The sequence below is a fragment of the Helicoverpa armigera genome, chromosome 16, assembly GCF_030705265.1.
Source record: "Helicoverpa armigera isolate CAAS_96S chromosome 16, ASM3070526v1, whole genome shotgun sequence".
Classification (NCBI taxonomy): domain Eukaryota; kingdom Metazoa; phylum Arthropoda; class Insecta; order Lepidoptera; family Noctuidae; genus Helicoverpa; species Helicoverpa armigera.
Window position 1 is genome coordinate 11,736,506 of NC_087135.1, and position 18,491 is coordinate 11,754,996.

The window sequence follows — 18,491 nt, forward strand, 5'->3', positions numbered from 1 at the left end:
TACCAAATGGGTATGGGTAAGTAGAATTTTTGTGCAATAAAGTTTGCTTCTTCGGTGGGATTCATAACTTTATTAATATTATTTTGTACATGTTATCATCGAACAAGCATAAATTTACATTTAACAGTTAACTACTAATTAAATTTGATCAAATACGCCAATGTATCGTTGGCAAACAAGTGTAGTGATAGCGGCGCAGTGCTGATGCGGCACGGCGCGGTGCGACCGCCGCCGCCGCTCGGACCGACCCAGCTGCTAATGTGTACCTGCCTTCAGCTGGAACAACAAATATTGCAATAATATTGGGGAAGGGCATGGGTAAACATGCCCGGTATTTAGTCGCGGAACGACATGAAGTTTTTCAAGAACTGTACGTACGCCAAGATTTGGATGGTCAGGCAGTAAGTAGTCGCCGGAGCCAGGAGTCGTCATCCGCGGTGCGGTGCGGCGGCGCGGGCTAGTAGCGCAGGCAGTGGTCGTGCAGGCCGTGCGGCAGCGGCGCCGCGTTCTCCTTGTCGCGCGCGTAGGGCGCGGGCGCGGGCGCGGCGGCCGCGAACTCCGCCAGCGCCGGCGCCTCGTACTCGTCCGCCGAGCCGTCCGACGCCTCCAGGTAGCCGAACAGCCGCGCCGCGCCCGCCGCGCGCGCCTCGCGCCGCCGCCCCGCCGCCTCGCCCGGCGCCGCGCGCGTCGCCGCCGCCGCGCCCGCGCCGCCCGCCGGCACCTTCAGGCTGCGGCTCTCGATGTGGCTGCAAGCACACGGCCGTGAGTCGCGCGCCGCCAGGCTGGGCAGGCCGGGCTCGCCTGGCGGCGGATACTGACTGTGCGTCGCGCAGGTGCTGCGCCAGCTGCAGCGGGTCGTCGGCCAGGAAGGGGCACTTGGCGCAGGCCTTCTTGTTGTGCACCTTGTGCACGTGGGTGGCGAGGCGCTCGGCGCGCGCCGCCTTGTACTCGCAGAGCGCGCACGCGAAGGGCTTGAGGTGCGTGTTGAGGTGCCGCTTGAGGCACCAGTTGTCCACGCCCGACCACGCGCAGTAGCAGCACGCGTAGCGCCGCTCGCCCTGCGCACACACACCACCGCACCCTTACAGACACCGACCGATCTGTGCAGATCAGCGCTAGCGCCCATGCGATGTTGCTATTTCTCAACACATTCATATTATAACAAAGGTAGAGAAAATATAAGGTGGCTTTTATTTCAATCCGTTCAATATATTCTGATTCGGTGAAAGTATATCAATGACGACATGGCTTGAAAGGCTAGATGTCGTCATAAGGTATGGTAGTAGAAAACTTGCTTTGCCGATCCCAAAGACAAGGGCCAGGGGTTACCTACCTAACTACTCGACTCGAGTCGAGATCTATGGAGGTCTGGGTAACTTAGGTACCTACTATTCCCATCGCCTCGATACTAAGTGTCCTTGCTATTTCGTTTAATTGATTATTGATTAAAGCGGGAAACAAGTATTCACCTCTAATTGATAGAAGTTAAAATTATGGAGACTTGCAACGATTCTAATTATACCTACAATAAACATGAAAACAATCATCCGAATTGAGAATCTCCTCTTTTTTTTAGAAAGTCGGTTGAACTGTTCATAATGCAGTGTATAATGCAATTCAGACCTGCAGTGGTGATTTGATACAGACAGTTAGGTTAGGCTGGAAACAGTGACAGTGGGAACAGTGCAGTAACGTAGCTATAATTGTGCAAGTCTATGAACGCGCACACAGCTACGCTGACGGTACGCGCGTCATTTTACTTATATGTGATTCGGTCGGGAAGTACGGTCAGCACTGACCGTCGGCCGAGCACTGTTTCCAGCCTTAAGATGCTTTGTTTTATAATCTACTAACATAAATATGTAGTAATTAAGTAAAAATTGTTAATAACAAAATGAGTCATGGTCACTTAAATAAATAAATTTAATACTTATGGAACTTATGGAAATGGATATCATGAGATCTCATGATAATATATAATAACATAAACCTTGCGGCGGATGGCAGCGGCGGCAGCGGCGGCGGGCGAGGGCGCAGCCTTGTGGAGCGCGGGCGCGGGCGCCGCCTCCGACTTGCCGAGCGGCGGCCGCTCCAGCTTGACTGCCGGCGCCGGCCGGTACTCGGGCGGCGGCGCGGGCGCCACCGGGGGCGCCGGCGCCTGCGGCCCGGGCGGCGGCTCGCCCGCCGGCGCCCTGTAGTAGTGCAGTGCCGGGGGCGCCGTACTCGGCTTCACGATGGATGCCGAGCGCCGGATGCGGTTCAAGTCGTATGGCTGATCGCGATGCATGCGCAAGAAATGCTTCTTGACATGATCGGCGCGGTTGAACTGCTTCTGGCACAAGTAGCAGTGGAAGGGCTTCTCGTCGCGGTGAATGTTCTCGTGGCGCGTGAACAGGTCGCGCCGGTCCGTGGCGTAGGGGCAGGCGCCGCACACGTAGCGCTTGCCGGGCTCCGGCGCCGCCTCGCTGGGCGCCGCGTCGCCGGCGCTGGGGCGGCGCTCGCTGCGCATGGCCTCCACCTGCCGGCACAAGGGAGCGTCAGAGCGGGCGGCGGCGCGGGGCGCGGCGGAGAGGGGCGCGGCGACCTTGTTTTTGAGGCGCTGCAGGTAGCGCGTGAGGTCGTCGAGCGCGGGGTTGTCGCGCAGCAGGTGGTCGGCGGCGGCGGGGTCGGAGTGGTGGTCGCGCGCGAGATGCGCCCGCACCCCGCGCGCCCAGCCCGACGCGAAGCCGCAGCCCGCCAGCGGGCACTGGAAGGCGCGCGCCTGCGAGTGCGTGCCCAGCCAGTGCTCGGCCACGCGCGCCAGGAAGCCGACGCACTCGCAGTCGGCGCACTTGAAGAGGCGCTGCGCGGGGTTGTAGGAGGCGATGCGCGAGTGCGCCCACGCCAGCGGCTCCTCGGCCGCCGTCCAGCGGTCCTCGGCGCTGGGGTCGATGCGCGGCGCGAAGTTGGCCTGCAGGATGCCGGGCGGCGGGAAGCCGTTCTGCATGAGCGCCGCCAGCCCCCAGGCCGTGATGTGCTCCTCGGGCCGCAGGTCGTCATCGAGGTCGCGCTCGGCGGCCGGGAACTCGACGCCCACCACGCCCACGCTGGTTTCCTCGCCGTACAGCTTCTTGGTGATCTCTTTGAACATGTCCTCGCAATCCATGGTGAGCGACGCCACGCTGCCCACGCCTGCGCCGCCTTCCATTGTTCTGTAACACCACATATACCTCGTTTACTGTTTTCGATATAAAACTATACATTAACGGAAATAGACCTCAAAGAACGTTAGGGAACATCCATACGACACGGCCGAAAGTTCACATATGTACATTAATTTTTAGATATATATCGGGTGTGTCTTTCACAATCACATTAAATGAAATGCGTTAATATACAGGTTAATATATGTCGATCTGTTAATAAAAAAAAGAAAAAAAAAAGTTTTTTGTCAAACAGAGTAAATAGAATTAAAATGTGCGAGAATTAGAACACCATATAAAAGTCAGTCATTACAAACAACTGAAATATTCTCCCTTGAAAAGTGACAGCTGTCAACGGATCAAAAATTTGATACTCCTAACTTTATCTCTGACTAGCCCTTTTCCCGCGGTTTCACCCGCGTCCCGTGGGAGCTACTGCCCGCACCGGGATAAAATATAGCCTATGTTACTCGCAGATAATATAGCTTTCTAATGGTGAAAGAATATTTAAAATCGGTCCAGTAGTTTTTGAGTTTATCCATTACAACCAAACAAACAAAGTTTTCCTCTATACAATATTAGTATAGATTTACACATGATCTTGTAAATTATAAAAATTAAAAATGACTTCTGTGGCTAAACCACTGAATGGATTTGGTTATTTTCTTTTTACAATTCGGCATAGAATATCATATAAAGTATATGCGATAGCATTTAATGTGATTGCGACACACCCTGTATGACATGACAGGATCGTACATAGGGTAGTATATTGGAGTAGTTAATGAGCGAGTAAATAAGGGAGTACATAAATGATTACAATTTGTTATTATTGGTATAGGGCTAATGTCAGAATTCTATCTAGTCAACAAATCACCCTCATCACCCTGAATGGGCAAGGCTTAATTATGTTTAGCTTACCACCTTGTATTTTTAAAAAGTATGAAAAAAACTCAGATGTTGAAGTTTTTCTTGGAAAATGATTTTGAACTTGATTGGTTTAAGATTTTTGGCAAGTAAAAATGATTTAAGTAGGCTTTATTCATGAAATACCTATATAACAATATACTAAACGTTAGGGTAGGGATGAAAAAAAAAACCTCCCCACTAAGTGTACCTACCCTAATACAACAATTGTTTTCACTTTTTATTTTAGGTACCACTCTGTTGGCGTGGTGTGATTGAAATACAAATTGCTACCTTTCAGTTACCTAAAGAATAAACTGACAAGTGACAAGTAAAATATAGGTAAGTTGGCGCGAGTGCATTATTTGCTGTAAGTGGATAAAGTTCGAGACTGAGATGCGTTTCCTTGTATATGACAACAGTGAGCGGCGGCGACTGACCTGTGCGGAGTGCGGTGCGGCCGGCTCCCGGCGCCTGCAGCAGCCCACACGCGCCTGCCACCTACCTAACTACAATATTATTATTATGTAAATCATCTAGTGTTTACAATACCGAACAACTTATCAAATGGTAAGTACTCTGGCGCGTGGCACATGCTATCACTCAGATAAGAGACTATTTCGTCGTCACGCCATTAAGAATAAGCTAAGTATCTGCCAACATAAGTTTTTCTTTTTTAGGCAACATGTTTTTTCAATACATGAACGTAACCATCGCATTCTGCACACAAGGGAATTTGAAAAGTGATTCCGTTAGCGGAGATATAGGGTGATTCTATATAGCTAATGGAATCCTATGATGTTCGGAGCGAGGAGCCACCGGGAGCCACCCCCTCCCTGCAGCTGCAGCGCGCCCCCTCCCCGCCCGCGCCGCCCCGGCCCACGCACTCACACACACCGGCCCAGGCCGCCTCACTGCACCGCGGACGCGCCTATGCACTTCAACTCTAACATGAGATCCCAATACTTGAGGAGCGAAACTACTGAGCTACAGAACCTAACTGAAATTCTAATACCCGATGTGCATACAGGCACGGGGCGGCGGCGCGGGCGGGGAGGCGGGGGCAGGGGCCGCGCGCAGGGGGCGGGGGCTTCGCCTGCGCCCCGGGGCCGGCGGGGCCCGCAGGTGCCACAGGTGACTCCCGGCGCGAGGCTTCGCACCCGGCTCAGCGAAATATGTGGCGCTCAAGCCTTTTATGAAGACTACAAGAATTTTAGGAAGCCCTAGTATGATTTAGTTAAGCTATGCATATAATTCTATAGGCCACTCAATGAAGATTGGTGAAAATGAGTAACATTATAGCGGCTTGAGTGAATCACCTCGTTGCTTGTTAGCGAGCAATGCAAGCGCTTGGAATGATCGATGTATTGATCGCGGGGCCCCAATGGAGTATGTCCGCGATAGTTGTAGAAGGCGCAGGGGTCGGCGCGGGGCGGCGGGCGGCGCGATCGATCGCGGGGGGGCGCTCACCTGCGGCCGTGCGCCGGCGGTCGCGGGGGCGACACCTCAGCACCGCGCGGCGCGCCGGCCTCGACTGACGCCACCCGCCGCCCATCGATCGCCCTCCCCCTCGCCCTCCCCCTCGCCACCCCCCGCACTCCATTCACTCGCCGGTATTGACCCGCGCCGTCTGCCCCCTCCCTCGCGCTGTTCCGCTTTGTCTCGCTACGCCTACGCCTGCCGGCTCTGCTTCACTACGGATCTCTTAGTCTCTTGGAGGTTCCCTACAATTCCACCATTCAACAGTAATGCTATTCTCAACCTTCTCTTGGTCATAATTTGTTTTCTGTCTTTTTTCACCTTCGACCATGGAGAACTTGTATGCGCCTGGATAAACCTGATACTTATAGCCTAGCTAAGTATAACCTGTCACAGGGTTTCTTTTCTCTAGATCCAAGATTTTATCAAAATCGATCCAACGTAATATTGCAAAAAAAAGCGATTGCAGTTAGATTGCTAAAGTTCGGGCACGTTTATGCTGTTAGCGTGCCTGGACGAGCGTGTCCAGCGTCGGCGCGTCGGGCGTCGGCGCGTCCCCGCAGGCGGCGCCGCTCCACCGCCGCTACCAACATTCGTGTGCGGCCTTTTGTGCAACACATTGCTCTCATTATATTGTGTACTCGGTAACCTCTAAAAATTATATACCTCTAAGTATATTTCTTTTTTGTGCTGCTCATGGAGGTATTTGTAATAGATCGCCGAAATAGATCTCAGTGGCGTGCACTTGGAGAGGCCTATGTCCAGCAGTGGACTGCGATAGGCTGATGATGATGATGATGATGAAGTATATTTCTACTATATTATGTATGTAGGTATTATGTATTATACACATAAACCTTTCTCTTAAAACACTCTGTCTGATTAAAAAAAACACATAAATCGGCTGCGTAGTTTTGAAGAGTTAAGCTTAAGTACAAAGGGACATAGGGATAGGTAGGTATAGGGACAGAAAAAGCGACTTCGTTTTATACTTTGTAGTGATGTAGCAACTAGCATCCTCCCGCCGCCTGCAGGCAACCGTTAAAAGTAGTCTGTATGTTATTCTGATGTGGGTATAAACTATCACTGGCAAGTTTCATCGAATCCATTCCGCCGCCAGCGCGTGCACAACTAACAAACACACGCGCGCACTCAGCAACCGTCGCCTTTGTGATATTAGTGTGATTGAAGAGACGACTGTCATCGACCGAGCCTGACCTCAACCAGACCGGCGTATTTACTTCACTCATTACACGATGACACCAATATTAAAACAGATAAACAATCACCTTTAATGTCACTATTAGTAGTTACCTACCAGTGTTACGTAGTACATATTCAGAAAGTGATAGATTTGACTGCTGCAAATAAGAAATAATGCGTAGGGAACAGACGGCAAGTATTGAGTGAGCAGGCATTGCCTGCTGGTCGCCTGTGCTCTTGCTCCTAGTGGCTCTCGGCTACTGTACCAACATAAACGTCTTCAAGTCGATACACATCTGGCTGATTTGTTTTCATGTTTCTATCACAATTTTACTCGACACGACCATCTATCCTTTTTCTCAACTATGTTTGGTTGGATAAAGTCTAACCGGATGCAGCTGAGTACAAGTGTTTTACAAGGAGCGACTGCATATCCCACCTCCTCAACCCAGACACCCGGGCAACAACATACCTCTTGGTAAGACTAAGCTAGGGCTTTGATATAAGAATTATATGTAATAAACACATCTGAATGGTTACACTTATTGTACACATTCCGCGGTCTGTACGGTCTACAAGTTATGATGTAAGGGTGGAACAAAGAAACAAACGAACAAAGTCCGACCGAATATTATTTGTTTGAAGCATTTCGGCGGGGGCCCCTTGCAGCGGAGCGACATGCGACAAACTCGTAGGGGTGGCTACGCGGGGCGGCGGCGTAGCAACGCGTAGCATGTAGAGCCCGCCGTAGCGGCACCTGCTACGCCGTAGCCGCGTAGCCTGCCTGCGTGACGCGCCACCCGAGCCTAACATGCCAATATTACTGTACTCTCATAGGGATTTTATATTGTCGATCTAGCTAATGTTGCACTTGAACATTTTGTTTCCTTTATGTATTGGAATTGCAGTATGTGTTGGAATAATTTCTTGCCACTTGCAGAACATGTCACTCGTACTTATGTATTAGGTATAGAATTTGATGTTGTCGGAGCGAGTGTCGTATAGCTGGTGCACTCGTGGCTTCGATTTCTGTCGATGTGTGCAAGTGTGCTGAATGATTGTGAACGCGCCCACCACAAACAAATTATTATTAATTGGGGCAACGTTTGTATCAAAAGGGAAATACGAAATACGAAAGCACGAAAATGTCAACAGTTACAACATTAAATCCATAAACATTGGTTATATGGTTGGCTTTACATTACAAATGTTTATTCATTGGTCAAAGTGGCCGCATGCGCGCGGCACAGCACGCCTCGTGCCGGCTCCGGCTGCCAGCTGCTGCAGCTGCGGCGCTCAGCTCCACTCGTCATCGTGTCAGTCAGGCTCTCATTCCATAGGCTCTCGTGTTCAGTGTGATCAATTCATGTTCCGCCATCCGCATTCATTCATACGCTAGCTAGGCAGAGGAACAGCGCCCGGTCGCGCCAGGGCGCGGGCGGGGCGGGCGGCGGGCGCGGGGCGGGCGGGCCGGGTGACCGCATTTGCGGAAATCCAGAGGCGGGCAGTGCGCGCAGGCGCGGGCGGCGCGCGGCACGGGAGCCGGCGCGCCGCGTCAGTCGCGCCCCGACCGCGGCCCGTCCCCGTGCAGCCCTCGCCTCGCCTGCCGCCGGCCGCGCGCCCGCCGCATGCCGCGCCCGCGCCCCCGCTAGCGGCGTGCCGGCCGCCTGGCGGGCAGGTGAGCATCGATCGACCGCGCCCGCGCCCGTGTTTACTCGCCGCACGGATATAGCGGCGCAGTAAACACGGCGCGCCTCAATGAGGACGCGCTATAAATACTGCGCCGACCCTCACCCACTACCCTCCAAACGCTGTTTATTTTGGAGTCTTCGCCGATGGGCGTGCGCCGCGCCGCTGCCGCCGAGCTCGCCAGCCGGCGCCGACCAGTGCACTCGGATTGCTCACTAGTTCTTCGCCAGCTGTGCTTAATATTTTTTTCATTTAGGCAGCGTACACTTAGATTAGGCCTATTTGACTTTTTCAACGTGTATGTTCCGTTTCGACGCGTAACGTGATTCGGAAAATGTCGGGCTGTTAATACGCACGTTTGGAATAGATGGAAGTTAAGAGAAGATGGAGTCGGCGGTAGGAGCGCGCACATAGCTGCGTGAGTGGCGCGGCGCACACACGCGCAGGGCGTCGGCGCGCGCCGCTCGCTGCAGGCGGCTCGCGGCCCGCGCCGCGCGCCGGTGTCACGTCGACAACGCGGAACTGAGTTCAGTGATCCGATGCGCCACTGGTTCGTGTCTACTTGTTGCCACTCGGTTGTGTTATTCGAGCCCCACTTACATGTTACGACCGTCGCCCAGTGACACACTTCATGTTCAGAGATAAGTAAACCTAACTAGTGAAGGTGTAACTCCTCGGGGTGCGATCAGTTCGAGTGCTCGGCGGAGCTGATCAGCGACGCTGTCGGGCGTTATGTAGTCAGTAAGCACTCAGCCGATTATATAGATTGGTGTGTGTGTGTACCTATGGATTTTTTTTCAACATACCTAAAATATCTTCGAATTTTAAATAAGTACTGATAACAACTTATCGTTGCTTACCCTTACTTCATCCGAGTTGGTTTTTACTTAGACTTTCTTATTTCAACCTGCCCCGACAGCAACAAATAGATTAATATGGCTTCTGTGTAGAGAGAATGTTCGACAAGCAGTGACTCGACCGTGTGGCGAGCAGTGCTGGCTCAGGGCAGCATGTCAGTGTCAGTGCTCGCACTCTGAGCGTGCCTCACTTCACTTCCGACCATAATATAACTAAATGACTTTATCGTTCATATTAAACCTACCATTTGTTAGTCGAGGATTTTTACATATTATTATAGGTACCTATATGAATAGTCTGACTCATCCCTATGGGGTTAGTATTTCATCCTAAGTGGACGTACAAATGCTGATCAAAACAAACAGCATCCATGTCCTGTTTAAGATGAGTTTGAGTGCTATAACGTTGGTGTCAGCCAGTGGGTACCTACCTAGCTGCCACACTCGGCGCGGTCGATGCGTGGATTGTTTTCTCATATTCCATAAAGCATGTCAGCCTGCTGTCATAACATACAAGTCGTTACACACACGGACAAGGGAATCCTGACAACTCTTGCTCAAGTCATTTTGATTGAAGGGGTCAGATAGACAGTCACTCCTTGTATTCTATTGGTAAGGCTAAAGAGCGATATGAACATTTTCAATGTCAGCAAATCACTGCTGAGTAGAGTTTCCAGAGTGTCAGATTGGGTAAAACTCGGAATTTCCCTAACAATCTCTGAACTTAAAAGGAATAAGTTGAATGTTCGTGATATAAAATTTATGTTTGATAAAAGTTTACCTTATAGACACGTGCGCTTGAATTAAAAAAAAATAAAGACTTCCGTGCTACCTAATTTAAATTGCACACAATACTCTTATATGAATGTTAAGAAAGCTCGTGGGTCTTTTTGTAGAAGGAGAAGTACTTCTGACTCAAATGGCTGAACCAAGTTTGGAAAACTTTGATCTGCAGTTAGCGAGCTATCTCATCAAGTGAATTTATACAAGGTTTGATGTACAGATAACTATATGTGTACAGGTTGTAAGAACCGTGTAGGAATGAACACACTCAAAAACGTTTATTCAAATCCGGTAGATAAATCAGCACTTCTCTACTCACTGTCTGTAAGGTTTGAAGCACCAGATTTATACGAAACGAGTCCAATATCATTATAATTATCACATGATAAGCAATAAATACATTAAAAATCTATATGAACACGATTTGGCTAGCACACAGATTTCCAAACTATTAAAACTAAATACCTACTCAAAGATTGATCAATATCGTACCTAATAAGTGACAAAAGCCTCCAGTTAATAAAATAAATATCTTTTGGCATATAAACATAAAATCGACGTTCCTACTTTGGCTTCTCGTTATCCTGCAGCGCGTACTGATTGATTGTCTGTTGTACTTGCGTGGTTCAGCTAAGATGCTGACACCACACAAAACACTGACAAGCCTGTTGATGCGACCTTCGTAACATACATATAAATGGCTTTAAAATGAGTTCAGTAGTCAAAAATAAAAATTAACCAAGTTCTGTATTTACTTATGGACTCGTTCATGTTACAATAAGTATGCGTCAATGGACGTTGATAAGTAATACAGATATTTTTGTTGGAAGATCTTTTTGAGAGGTATGATATTTTTCTTATCGAGAAAACTTTTCGAGAACGTGTTTTGAAATTAACAGGTTTCTCAGAAATATGTTCAAGATTAATATATATTCTTTTAGTCGTCAAAAACTGTATAGATTTGGCCAAAAAATTGTTTGAGACAAGCCAATTTGGGCATTCAGCGCCTTAATGAATCTCCGCGCCCTACTTTTTAAAATTTTTGCTAAAATAAGTTTACTTACATAATTTTGTAGGTAATCCGGAACGTATCAAATCAAAAAAGAATGATAAAAATCGGTTCACAGGGCCCAAAATTACCACCGAAAATCAAACATACCTACTTCATCTAGTTTTTACAAATGAGTAACCTGAGCGCAAAGTACAGAGCGCAGTAAGACATCTCTCGGGAAGAGATGCCCCGCGCGCTCTTGGCAGGATGCGCTTGAGTAATGATTGCTCCCGGGCATAATACTGAAGAAGGTGAATAGCTCAGATCAAGTCAATGATCTGAGGTGAATAGAATAAAATCTACTATTGTGAATAGCATAGGTATTCCAATCGGTGGTAACATGAATGGATTTATTTTTTGTAGAAATTTGGGTAAATTCCGAGTGCACTCGTCGGCGGCGACCGCTCGTCGCCTCAACTCGTTGGTCAAAATCCGATGTCGACCAAAATTATAGCATGTAATTCACATGTGGTATCTTGCAGGGTGATCTGTTGGGGCTGCGGCCCGGATCTATTACACCCCGAAACTCTTTATATAGCAATAGGCGTGTAACGAATTGATTGTATTATTTAGTAAGTGTAGCAGAGTGCGGTTGAATGTGGGAGTGGAGGTGGTTACAAGGCGCGGCGCGTGTTGCAGATGTGCAGCCTGGCAGCGCTGGCGCGCGGCTGCCGGCCCGCCGCCGCCGCCAAGCCGTGCTGTCTGTGCTGGTGCTGCTGCTGCTCCTGCTCCTGGTCAGTGCTGCGCCTCTTACTATCAACCACTCTATTCTATATCAGTGTACTTACACCACAGGACAACCAAAACGACACGCGATTATTATTCATGACTAGTTTATTTGTTCTATTCCAGGGCTAAATGGTGAGTGAAGAGAAGTGCCTCAGTGAGCGCGGGGTGTGGGGGTGGCTGCAGCCACTAGGAGCAGCTTCTAGAGACATGCCGAGACGTCTGTCCAGATAGCCCCCATTTATCACTATACATAGCTGATACTAGATCAGGCATTTCATTTTTCTTGCTTTTTATGTCATACGATTGTGCCACTGAAAGTAACGGAATGGGAACTAAGTAGGTACACAGGTAGTGTGTCCCGTAGGTACTAACATAATCCCATTGCTCTCACTTCGTAGGAATGTGCTAAGATCATCACGAATTGCGCTGGCTTTGTAGTACCTACGTTTCCGTGAGCACAGTCTGTAGAACGTTAATGAATCATGTTCTCCAGGCTCCGGCTGGCGTAGGTACCCGGGACTCTACATCAACCGGAGCCTGGTCCTGTCTTCATAATATCTAATTGCACTTCTTCTTTGCCAGTGGCATAGCTAGGTAAGCAAGGGCCTCTTGGCAAATAAACAAATGCGGTCCTATAGTGGCGGCGTAGCATGCGCTAGCAACCGGAGCGACTTTCTTTCTATTCAGCATCCTTAAGTATTTATGGTTTATACAACGTGTGACTGACTTACCTAATCACAATAAATTAAATACATTAATATACTGGCTAATATTATGTCGATTAGCACAAAAAAAAATTAAATCCTTAAAAACGTATTTTTAAACAAAATAAATTTTAATAGAATAAAAATGTGCGAGAAGCAGAACACTATATATATTTATAAGAGTCAGTCATTACAAACAACGGAAATTCTCCCTTGAAAACTGACAGCTGTCAACTGATCAAAACATTCGGGTCATTCGTCATCTCGACACACTTAACTCACCACGAATGTGTCCACTTGGTGAAACACAAAATTTTAACATTTATCATGTCGTCAACTCGACACGTTAAGATATTGATGCGTGTCGAGTTAGTGAAACTTAAATTATACACTTTTATGTTTTCACCAACTTGACACGTTTTAGAATTTAACCCGATTTCAAGCAAAAAGTACAGTCAACACAAACATCATCGGCCACTGAACGTCCGCTTAGCAAACGCTTGAGTTCTGTTACCCTAGTACTTGTGACAAATAATGATTCGATTTCAATACCATTATTTTATTGTAGAACATTATCAAAAGTTGCTAATGCATCTGGCTTCAATGCACTTATGATTTCCTAGTACTTTTGTGTAGTTTGGGAGTCCATGTTAGCGTTTCAAGCATTTGCTAAGCGGATGTTCAGTGGCCGATGATGTTTGTGTTGACTGTACTTTTTGATGACAAACGGACGGACGGACGGACAGGGGAGCGAAAACAATAGGGTCCCTTTTTACTTTGGGTACGGAACCCTAAAAATATTTTTTCGCCATTGAATATCATAAAGTATATCTAAGTGATAGGATTTAATGTGATTTGGTACGACACACCCGATAAAGAAATATGAAAACGTAAAATATGCGATATTTTTTATTGAATGTAGTTTTGACGACAATATGTTCAAAACTGTTCAGCAGTAAGAAAGAAAATACATTTTATTGCGAAATAAAAGACGCATACACACACACACTTAAAATCATAGCTGGGCATTAACTCGTTAATCCGTTAATCGTTAATTAACGAAGTTAACATTTTGATTAACGGATTAACTTTTAAGTTAACTTGAAAAAATGTTAACGGACATGTTAACTTCCGTTAATTATGCAGAAGTCCGTTAATCGTTAATCCAATGCCTACTTTACCGCACGGCTCCGCTGGACGAGGCGCGAAAAACAGGTTCAGACAAGTGCCGTGCGCAGTCTTTGGTGCAATGGCGTGTTAATGTGGCTCTAGAATCCTCATTTCCGGGATCAGGTCGAGATGCATGCGATGCGTATAACCGGCCATAGAAATTTTCCACTTCCGAAAGGACTGCCGGCACCGAAGAAACGACTTCTCCACTTGTTGTGGTCAGCTTCGTCAAGTGGCTTCTTACAAGAGATTGTACGAACACCCTCTTGGAAGAAGCCACTTGACGAACACGTGTTGACCCCCGATTCAGCTCAATTGCTCTTTCAATGTTAAGATTATTGGAGCACCGGGTTCCTCGTGGAACAGATATTTATAAATCTATTTATTAAATACAATACTGCTATACCCTCAAGCCCTGCAGTAGAACGTCTGTTTTCCACATTTTAACACCAAAACGAGGCTCGCTTTCAGACGAAAACTTCAACAATGAAGGAGAATATGCACCTTATGTCCGACGATTAAATTACACATTTATTTGATTAATAAAAGTATTTTGTTTTGTTCCTAACCTGTTAACTTTCAGAACCTAAACCAACCAACAGGTTTCATAAGTTCACTGACGCAACGATATAAAAATGCAATTTTACACATAGTTAACGGATTAACGATTAACTTTAACTTGCGTTAGTTCTTCCGAAATGTAACGCTTCAACGTTTAACGAAGCTAACTTTTTTTGTAGCGGATTAACGATTAACGAAGTTAACCATTTTATTAACGGTGCCCAGCTATGCTTAAAATTAGACATATTCATAAATGATAATAGCAGGGGAAAATATGCGTCTTAGAGCTCGCAAAACGGCCCTCGCTCAGCATAATGCTGCGACCCGGAACAAGACAGAGTTCCAGCGCTGGTTTTCAGCGACAGCCGGTGCTACCGCGATGACGTCTATCGGTGATGCTTTAGTTTAGTAACATTTTACCTATTGGCCCATCTGCACTGCATGGTTTGTCTATGATTTTAAGATGGCGTGTCGTACAAGAAAATTATATTATTTTTAATATTAAATTATAAAGAAGCTACTTGCTATTCAATCGCTTGAACTACATTTAATATTTCATAACCAAATTAGATTACTACTGAATTGTTATTTAGGTCCAGATTTACATTGTGATTCGAGTTGTCAAATTAAATATGTCACTACCGTACACACACATCCAACCTGAAGCTTTGTCAAAATCGCACTCAATGTGACAACATATTTGTTCGCAACGTCATTCGACACCAGTCTGACCAAGGGGTATTGGGTTGCCCGGGTAACTGGGTTGAGGAGGTCAGATAGGCAGTCGCTCCTCGTAAAGCTTGGTACCTACTCCGCTGCGTCCGGTTAGACTGTAAGCCTACCCCAACATAGTTGGGAAAAAGGCTCGGAGGATGGTTCTATCTAGTACGTAATACATATGTATTGATGATCAATCAACAGAAAGAATTTAGGGAAATTCTAAGAATTTTGGAGTGGATCTGGGAGAATTCCCTTGATGTATTTAGCTTTCGAAGTTCTCATGAGTTGAGCCGCCATGGTTAAAGCAGGGGTGCAACCTATCATTAATTATTTAAATAATGAGAGTAATTTCCAATCTTCAAATTGATCGAAATTTTCTGGTTATTAATGATTGGGGGACCTCGAGGCACTGTCCCGCCTAGCCCCTTGGTAGATTTTCAGAATGAAGAGGAAGTCATTTACTATCGCTGTTCAGATCACAATGCAGTCACTGCTCATTGATTTATAGTTAACGGAATAAATGGTACAAAATGTTTGTTGACGCTTGACGCCGGACGAGGGGAGTGGCACTACTTGTTCCCCGTGGTGATGGCAGCATGCCTGTTGTTCCACGGCACTGGCGTGTACCTGCGCTCGTGTGCGGAGGCTGGAGCAGCTGTACTCCCTCCTCCGATACAAACTGAGCGTACCGGTAGTGTAGGTACGCGCGCAGTGCCTTCTGCTTCAGATGATTGGGCATTGTCGGGATACGCACCCCGCACCCTGCACCCCGCACTCCGCACTGCTCCACACTGCACGCGACTGCACCCGGCCGCGCCGCCTTGGCGCTCGTCTGAACTGCTATAGCAGGCGTGCAGACTGTACGTCTGTGTCAGTGTGTGTTCCAGTGCTCTCCTGTCACACATTGTTCGCTAATAATCGCAGCAAGCAGACATTTGGAATGCTCAGAGTTTTTATTGATTACCAGACGTGTTTTGTTGAAGTTTAATTATAATCTGAAATAGTTTCATGTCTGTAGGATAAAGCTGAACATCTATTCCAAAACTATCCCTGATAACTGGACTTACATGTTTTACAAATTCGTACGGAAGCTTAATCTGTGAGCTGAGGTTCTATCTAACACCGACGGGCTCGAGTGGCTCGCACACAAAATTGTTTTCCTATACTTATCTACTACATTTGAGTACCTAAGCACTTAACTGAACATAAATAATCTTCATATGATTTTTTTAAGCTGAGTTTTAACTTTAAAAAATGGGTCTGAAAATCAATGTAAATATAACAGGCAATTACAATTACGTAATTGAATAGCTATTACAAGCAGTGGTTTATTTTGTAATATGTATTTGTATAAAAAGTCGTATAAAAGCTTGTTTAGCATAGTTAATTGTGCGTACTCAAATGGAGTGTGTAGGTCTGCGGGAAGTAGTATCGGTGAGACACAGCGCTCGCTTGTTGCAGCCTGGCGGTGCGCGGCTCGGAGGGCGGGCCCGGCAAGAAGCCGCGCGAGCCCGGCCCGCAGGAGCCGCTGCTCAGCGACGGAGACGCGCCGTGAGTACTCCCCCTGCCGCCACCTGCCTGTGCGCGATCCGGACTGTGACGACTGTGTTGTGTTGCAGGCCCACGCTGGACGAGATCCAGAGCTGGGGGCAGTCGTTCGACCGCCTCATGCGCAGCGCCGGTACGTACCGCCCGCGCCGCGGCCGCCGCCCCTCGCCCGCCACGCTCACCCGCCTGCTTTGTGTTTCAGCTGGACGGAAGGTGTTCCGAGACTTCCTCCGCGGCGAGTACTCCGAAGAGAATATAATGTTCTGGCTCGCGTGCGAGGAGCTCAAGCGCGAGACTGACCCCGACGCAGTCGAGGAGAAGGCGCGCTTCATCTACGAGGACTACATCTCCATCCTGTCGCCCAAGGAGGTGAGTGGGGACCGGCGGGGCCGGGGCGCGGCCCAGCCCGCCGCTGACCGCGCACTGCTTGCAGGTGTCGCTGGACTCGCGCGTGCGCGAGATCGTCAACAGGAACATGGTGGAGCCGACGCCGCACACGTTCGACGAGGCGCAGCTGCAGATCTACACGCTGATGCACCGCGACTCGTATCCGCGCTTCGTCAACTCGCCGCTCTACAAGACCCTGGCGCGCCTGTCGAGCGCCGAGCCGGCCGCGCCACCCGCCGAGCCGGCGCCCGCAGACCCCGCCGCGCCGGCGCCCGCCGCGGCGCCCTCCCCCGCGCCCGCGGCGCCGGCGCCCGCGCAGTGACGTCATCCGCACCCTCCCACATGTAAATAGACTCGATATACATTCATTTAAACGGGTACTAATTTTGTACATAGCTAGGTTAAGTTTGAGAGTAGGAGCGGCGGCCACTTCGCTGGTCCACCGACCCGCGCCCCGCACACCGCGCCCGCACCCCGGACAGCCGCGCGTCTAGTTAGAAGCAATAAAGGTGGACCAATTAAGTTTGCCGAGGAGTCAACGAATAAATAAATCAGTTAATGTAACACTGCGTTTTATTTTTGATCAAACTACAAACAAAGCGGTTAGCTTCTGTACGAGCAACTGTCCATCGTTACTTTCCGTATATCCTCCTCCGTTGTCAACCGATTTCAATAGTGGCATATTTTATTGAAAAGTTCGTACGTCTTTTATATGGTAGTCTGCTGGGGCTTTTTTTAACGACGTCAAAAATCATCAAATGACCCCTCCGTGTGAGTCCACACTGCGAGCCTAGCGGTTGCGACGACGGGCGCGAAATATCAAACATATGAAACGCGCCTTTGCGTCCATATTGAAGTCACTAAGGCGGAAGCCTAGTGCGATGGGACTGAGCGACACAGCGAGCGTAAGTTTCAAACACTTCTATCTTCGCGTTCTGGCCACACTACGGGCCTAGTCATCGAGCGACCCAATGCGCGGACGGCGGGGGTAACAAACCAGTTCGATCTTGTCGTTCGGCGTATGTGCATTTATATTCGTTTGTCTAAAAAATGGCGGTGAATACTGAATCGTTCATAAGTGCAATTCAATCTAAACCACCGATCTGGCAAAGCAAACATCCACACCACAATAATCGCACAATAATAAGAAAGTTATGTAGTGAAATAAAAGAACAATTTCCTATAAGTCAAGGTGTTGCACTCCTGATGTACGTCACACCGCTACAAGAGCTCGCGCCGCTCCCGCTGTGGGTTAGCAGCACTAATTTGACTTGAGCGGAATACGGTTGATATCCAACTGATATTCAACCACGACATAATTACGATTGAAGTATTTGTGGCATTCCGCATTGTTTTGTTTATAAACGTTTTTATCCATTTCTATGATTCGATAATGAATCGTATTGTCTGAAATTGATTTACGATTGCAAAACGATTACCTATAGAGCACACTACCCTATGGACTTATGGCGGACCAATGGTAAACCAATGGAATGTCACTGGAAAATGATTGGTCTTATAT

The 18,491-nt window shown here is 48.1% G+C and overlaps 2 protein-coding genes across 12 annotated transcripts; one reads left to right on the forward strand and one right to left on the reverse strand.

The window, feature by feature from the left end:
• Nucleotides 1–55: 55 nt before the first annotated feature.
• Chn (charlatan) lies at nt 56–5,638 on the reverse strand. Of its 9 annotated transcripts, none has more exons than XM_064038422.1 (8): nt 5,559–5,638; nt 4,529–4,597; nt 2,585–3,191; nt 1,991–2,518; nt 820–1,058; nt 721–746; nt 379–543; nt 56–276 (listed from the first exon to the last, which is right to left on the reverse strand). In XM_064038422.1, exons 3-7 carry the CDS (start codon nt 3,185–3,187, stop codon nt 458–460), a joined length of 1,482 nt encoding a protein of 493 aa, XP_063894492.1. In that variant the 5' UTR covers nt 3,188–3,191; nt 4,529–4,597; nt 5,559–5,638; the 3' UTR covers nt 56–276; nt 379–457. The 9 variants fall into 9 exon arrangements, with proteins under 9 accessions (XP_063894492.1, XP_063894491.1, XP_049700154.2 ...); XM_064038421.1 differs by having other exon boundaries at nt 379–537; nt 716–746; XM_049844197.2 differs by having other exon boundaries at nt 379–746.
• A 2,656-nt stretch (nt 5,639–8,294) lies between these two features.
• On the forward strand, nt 8,295–17,533 carry LOC110381589 (regulator of G-protein signaling 20). 3 transcript variants are annotated; one of them, XM_021341934.3, is made up of 7 exons: nt 8,295–8,448; nt 11,790–11,884; nt 12,003–12,011; nt 16,496–16,585; nt 16,654–16,715; nt 16,785–16,951; nt 17,016–17,533. In XM_021341934.3, exons 2-7 carry the CDS (start codon nt 11,790–11,792, stop codon nt 17,289–17,291), a joined length of 699 nt encoding a protein of 232 aa, XP_021197609.2. In that variant the 5' UTR covers nt 8,295–8,448; the 3' UTR covers nt 17,292–17,533. The 3 variants fall into 3 exon arrangements, with proteins under 3 accessions (XP_021197609.2, XP_049700103.1, XP_049700104.1); XM_049844146.2 differs by having other exon boundaries at nt 8,306–8,448; nt 11,724–11,884; XM_049844147.2 differs by lacking the exons at nt 8,295–8,448; nt 12,003–12,011 and having other exon boundaries at nt 9,037–11,884.
• Nucleotides 17,534–18,491: the final 958 nt, after the last annotated feature.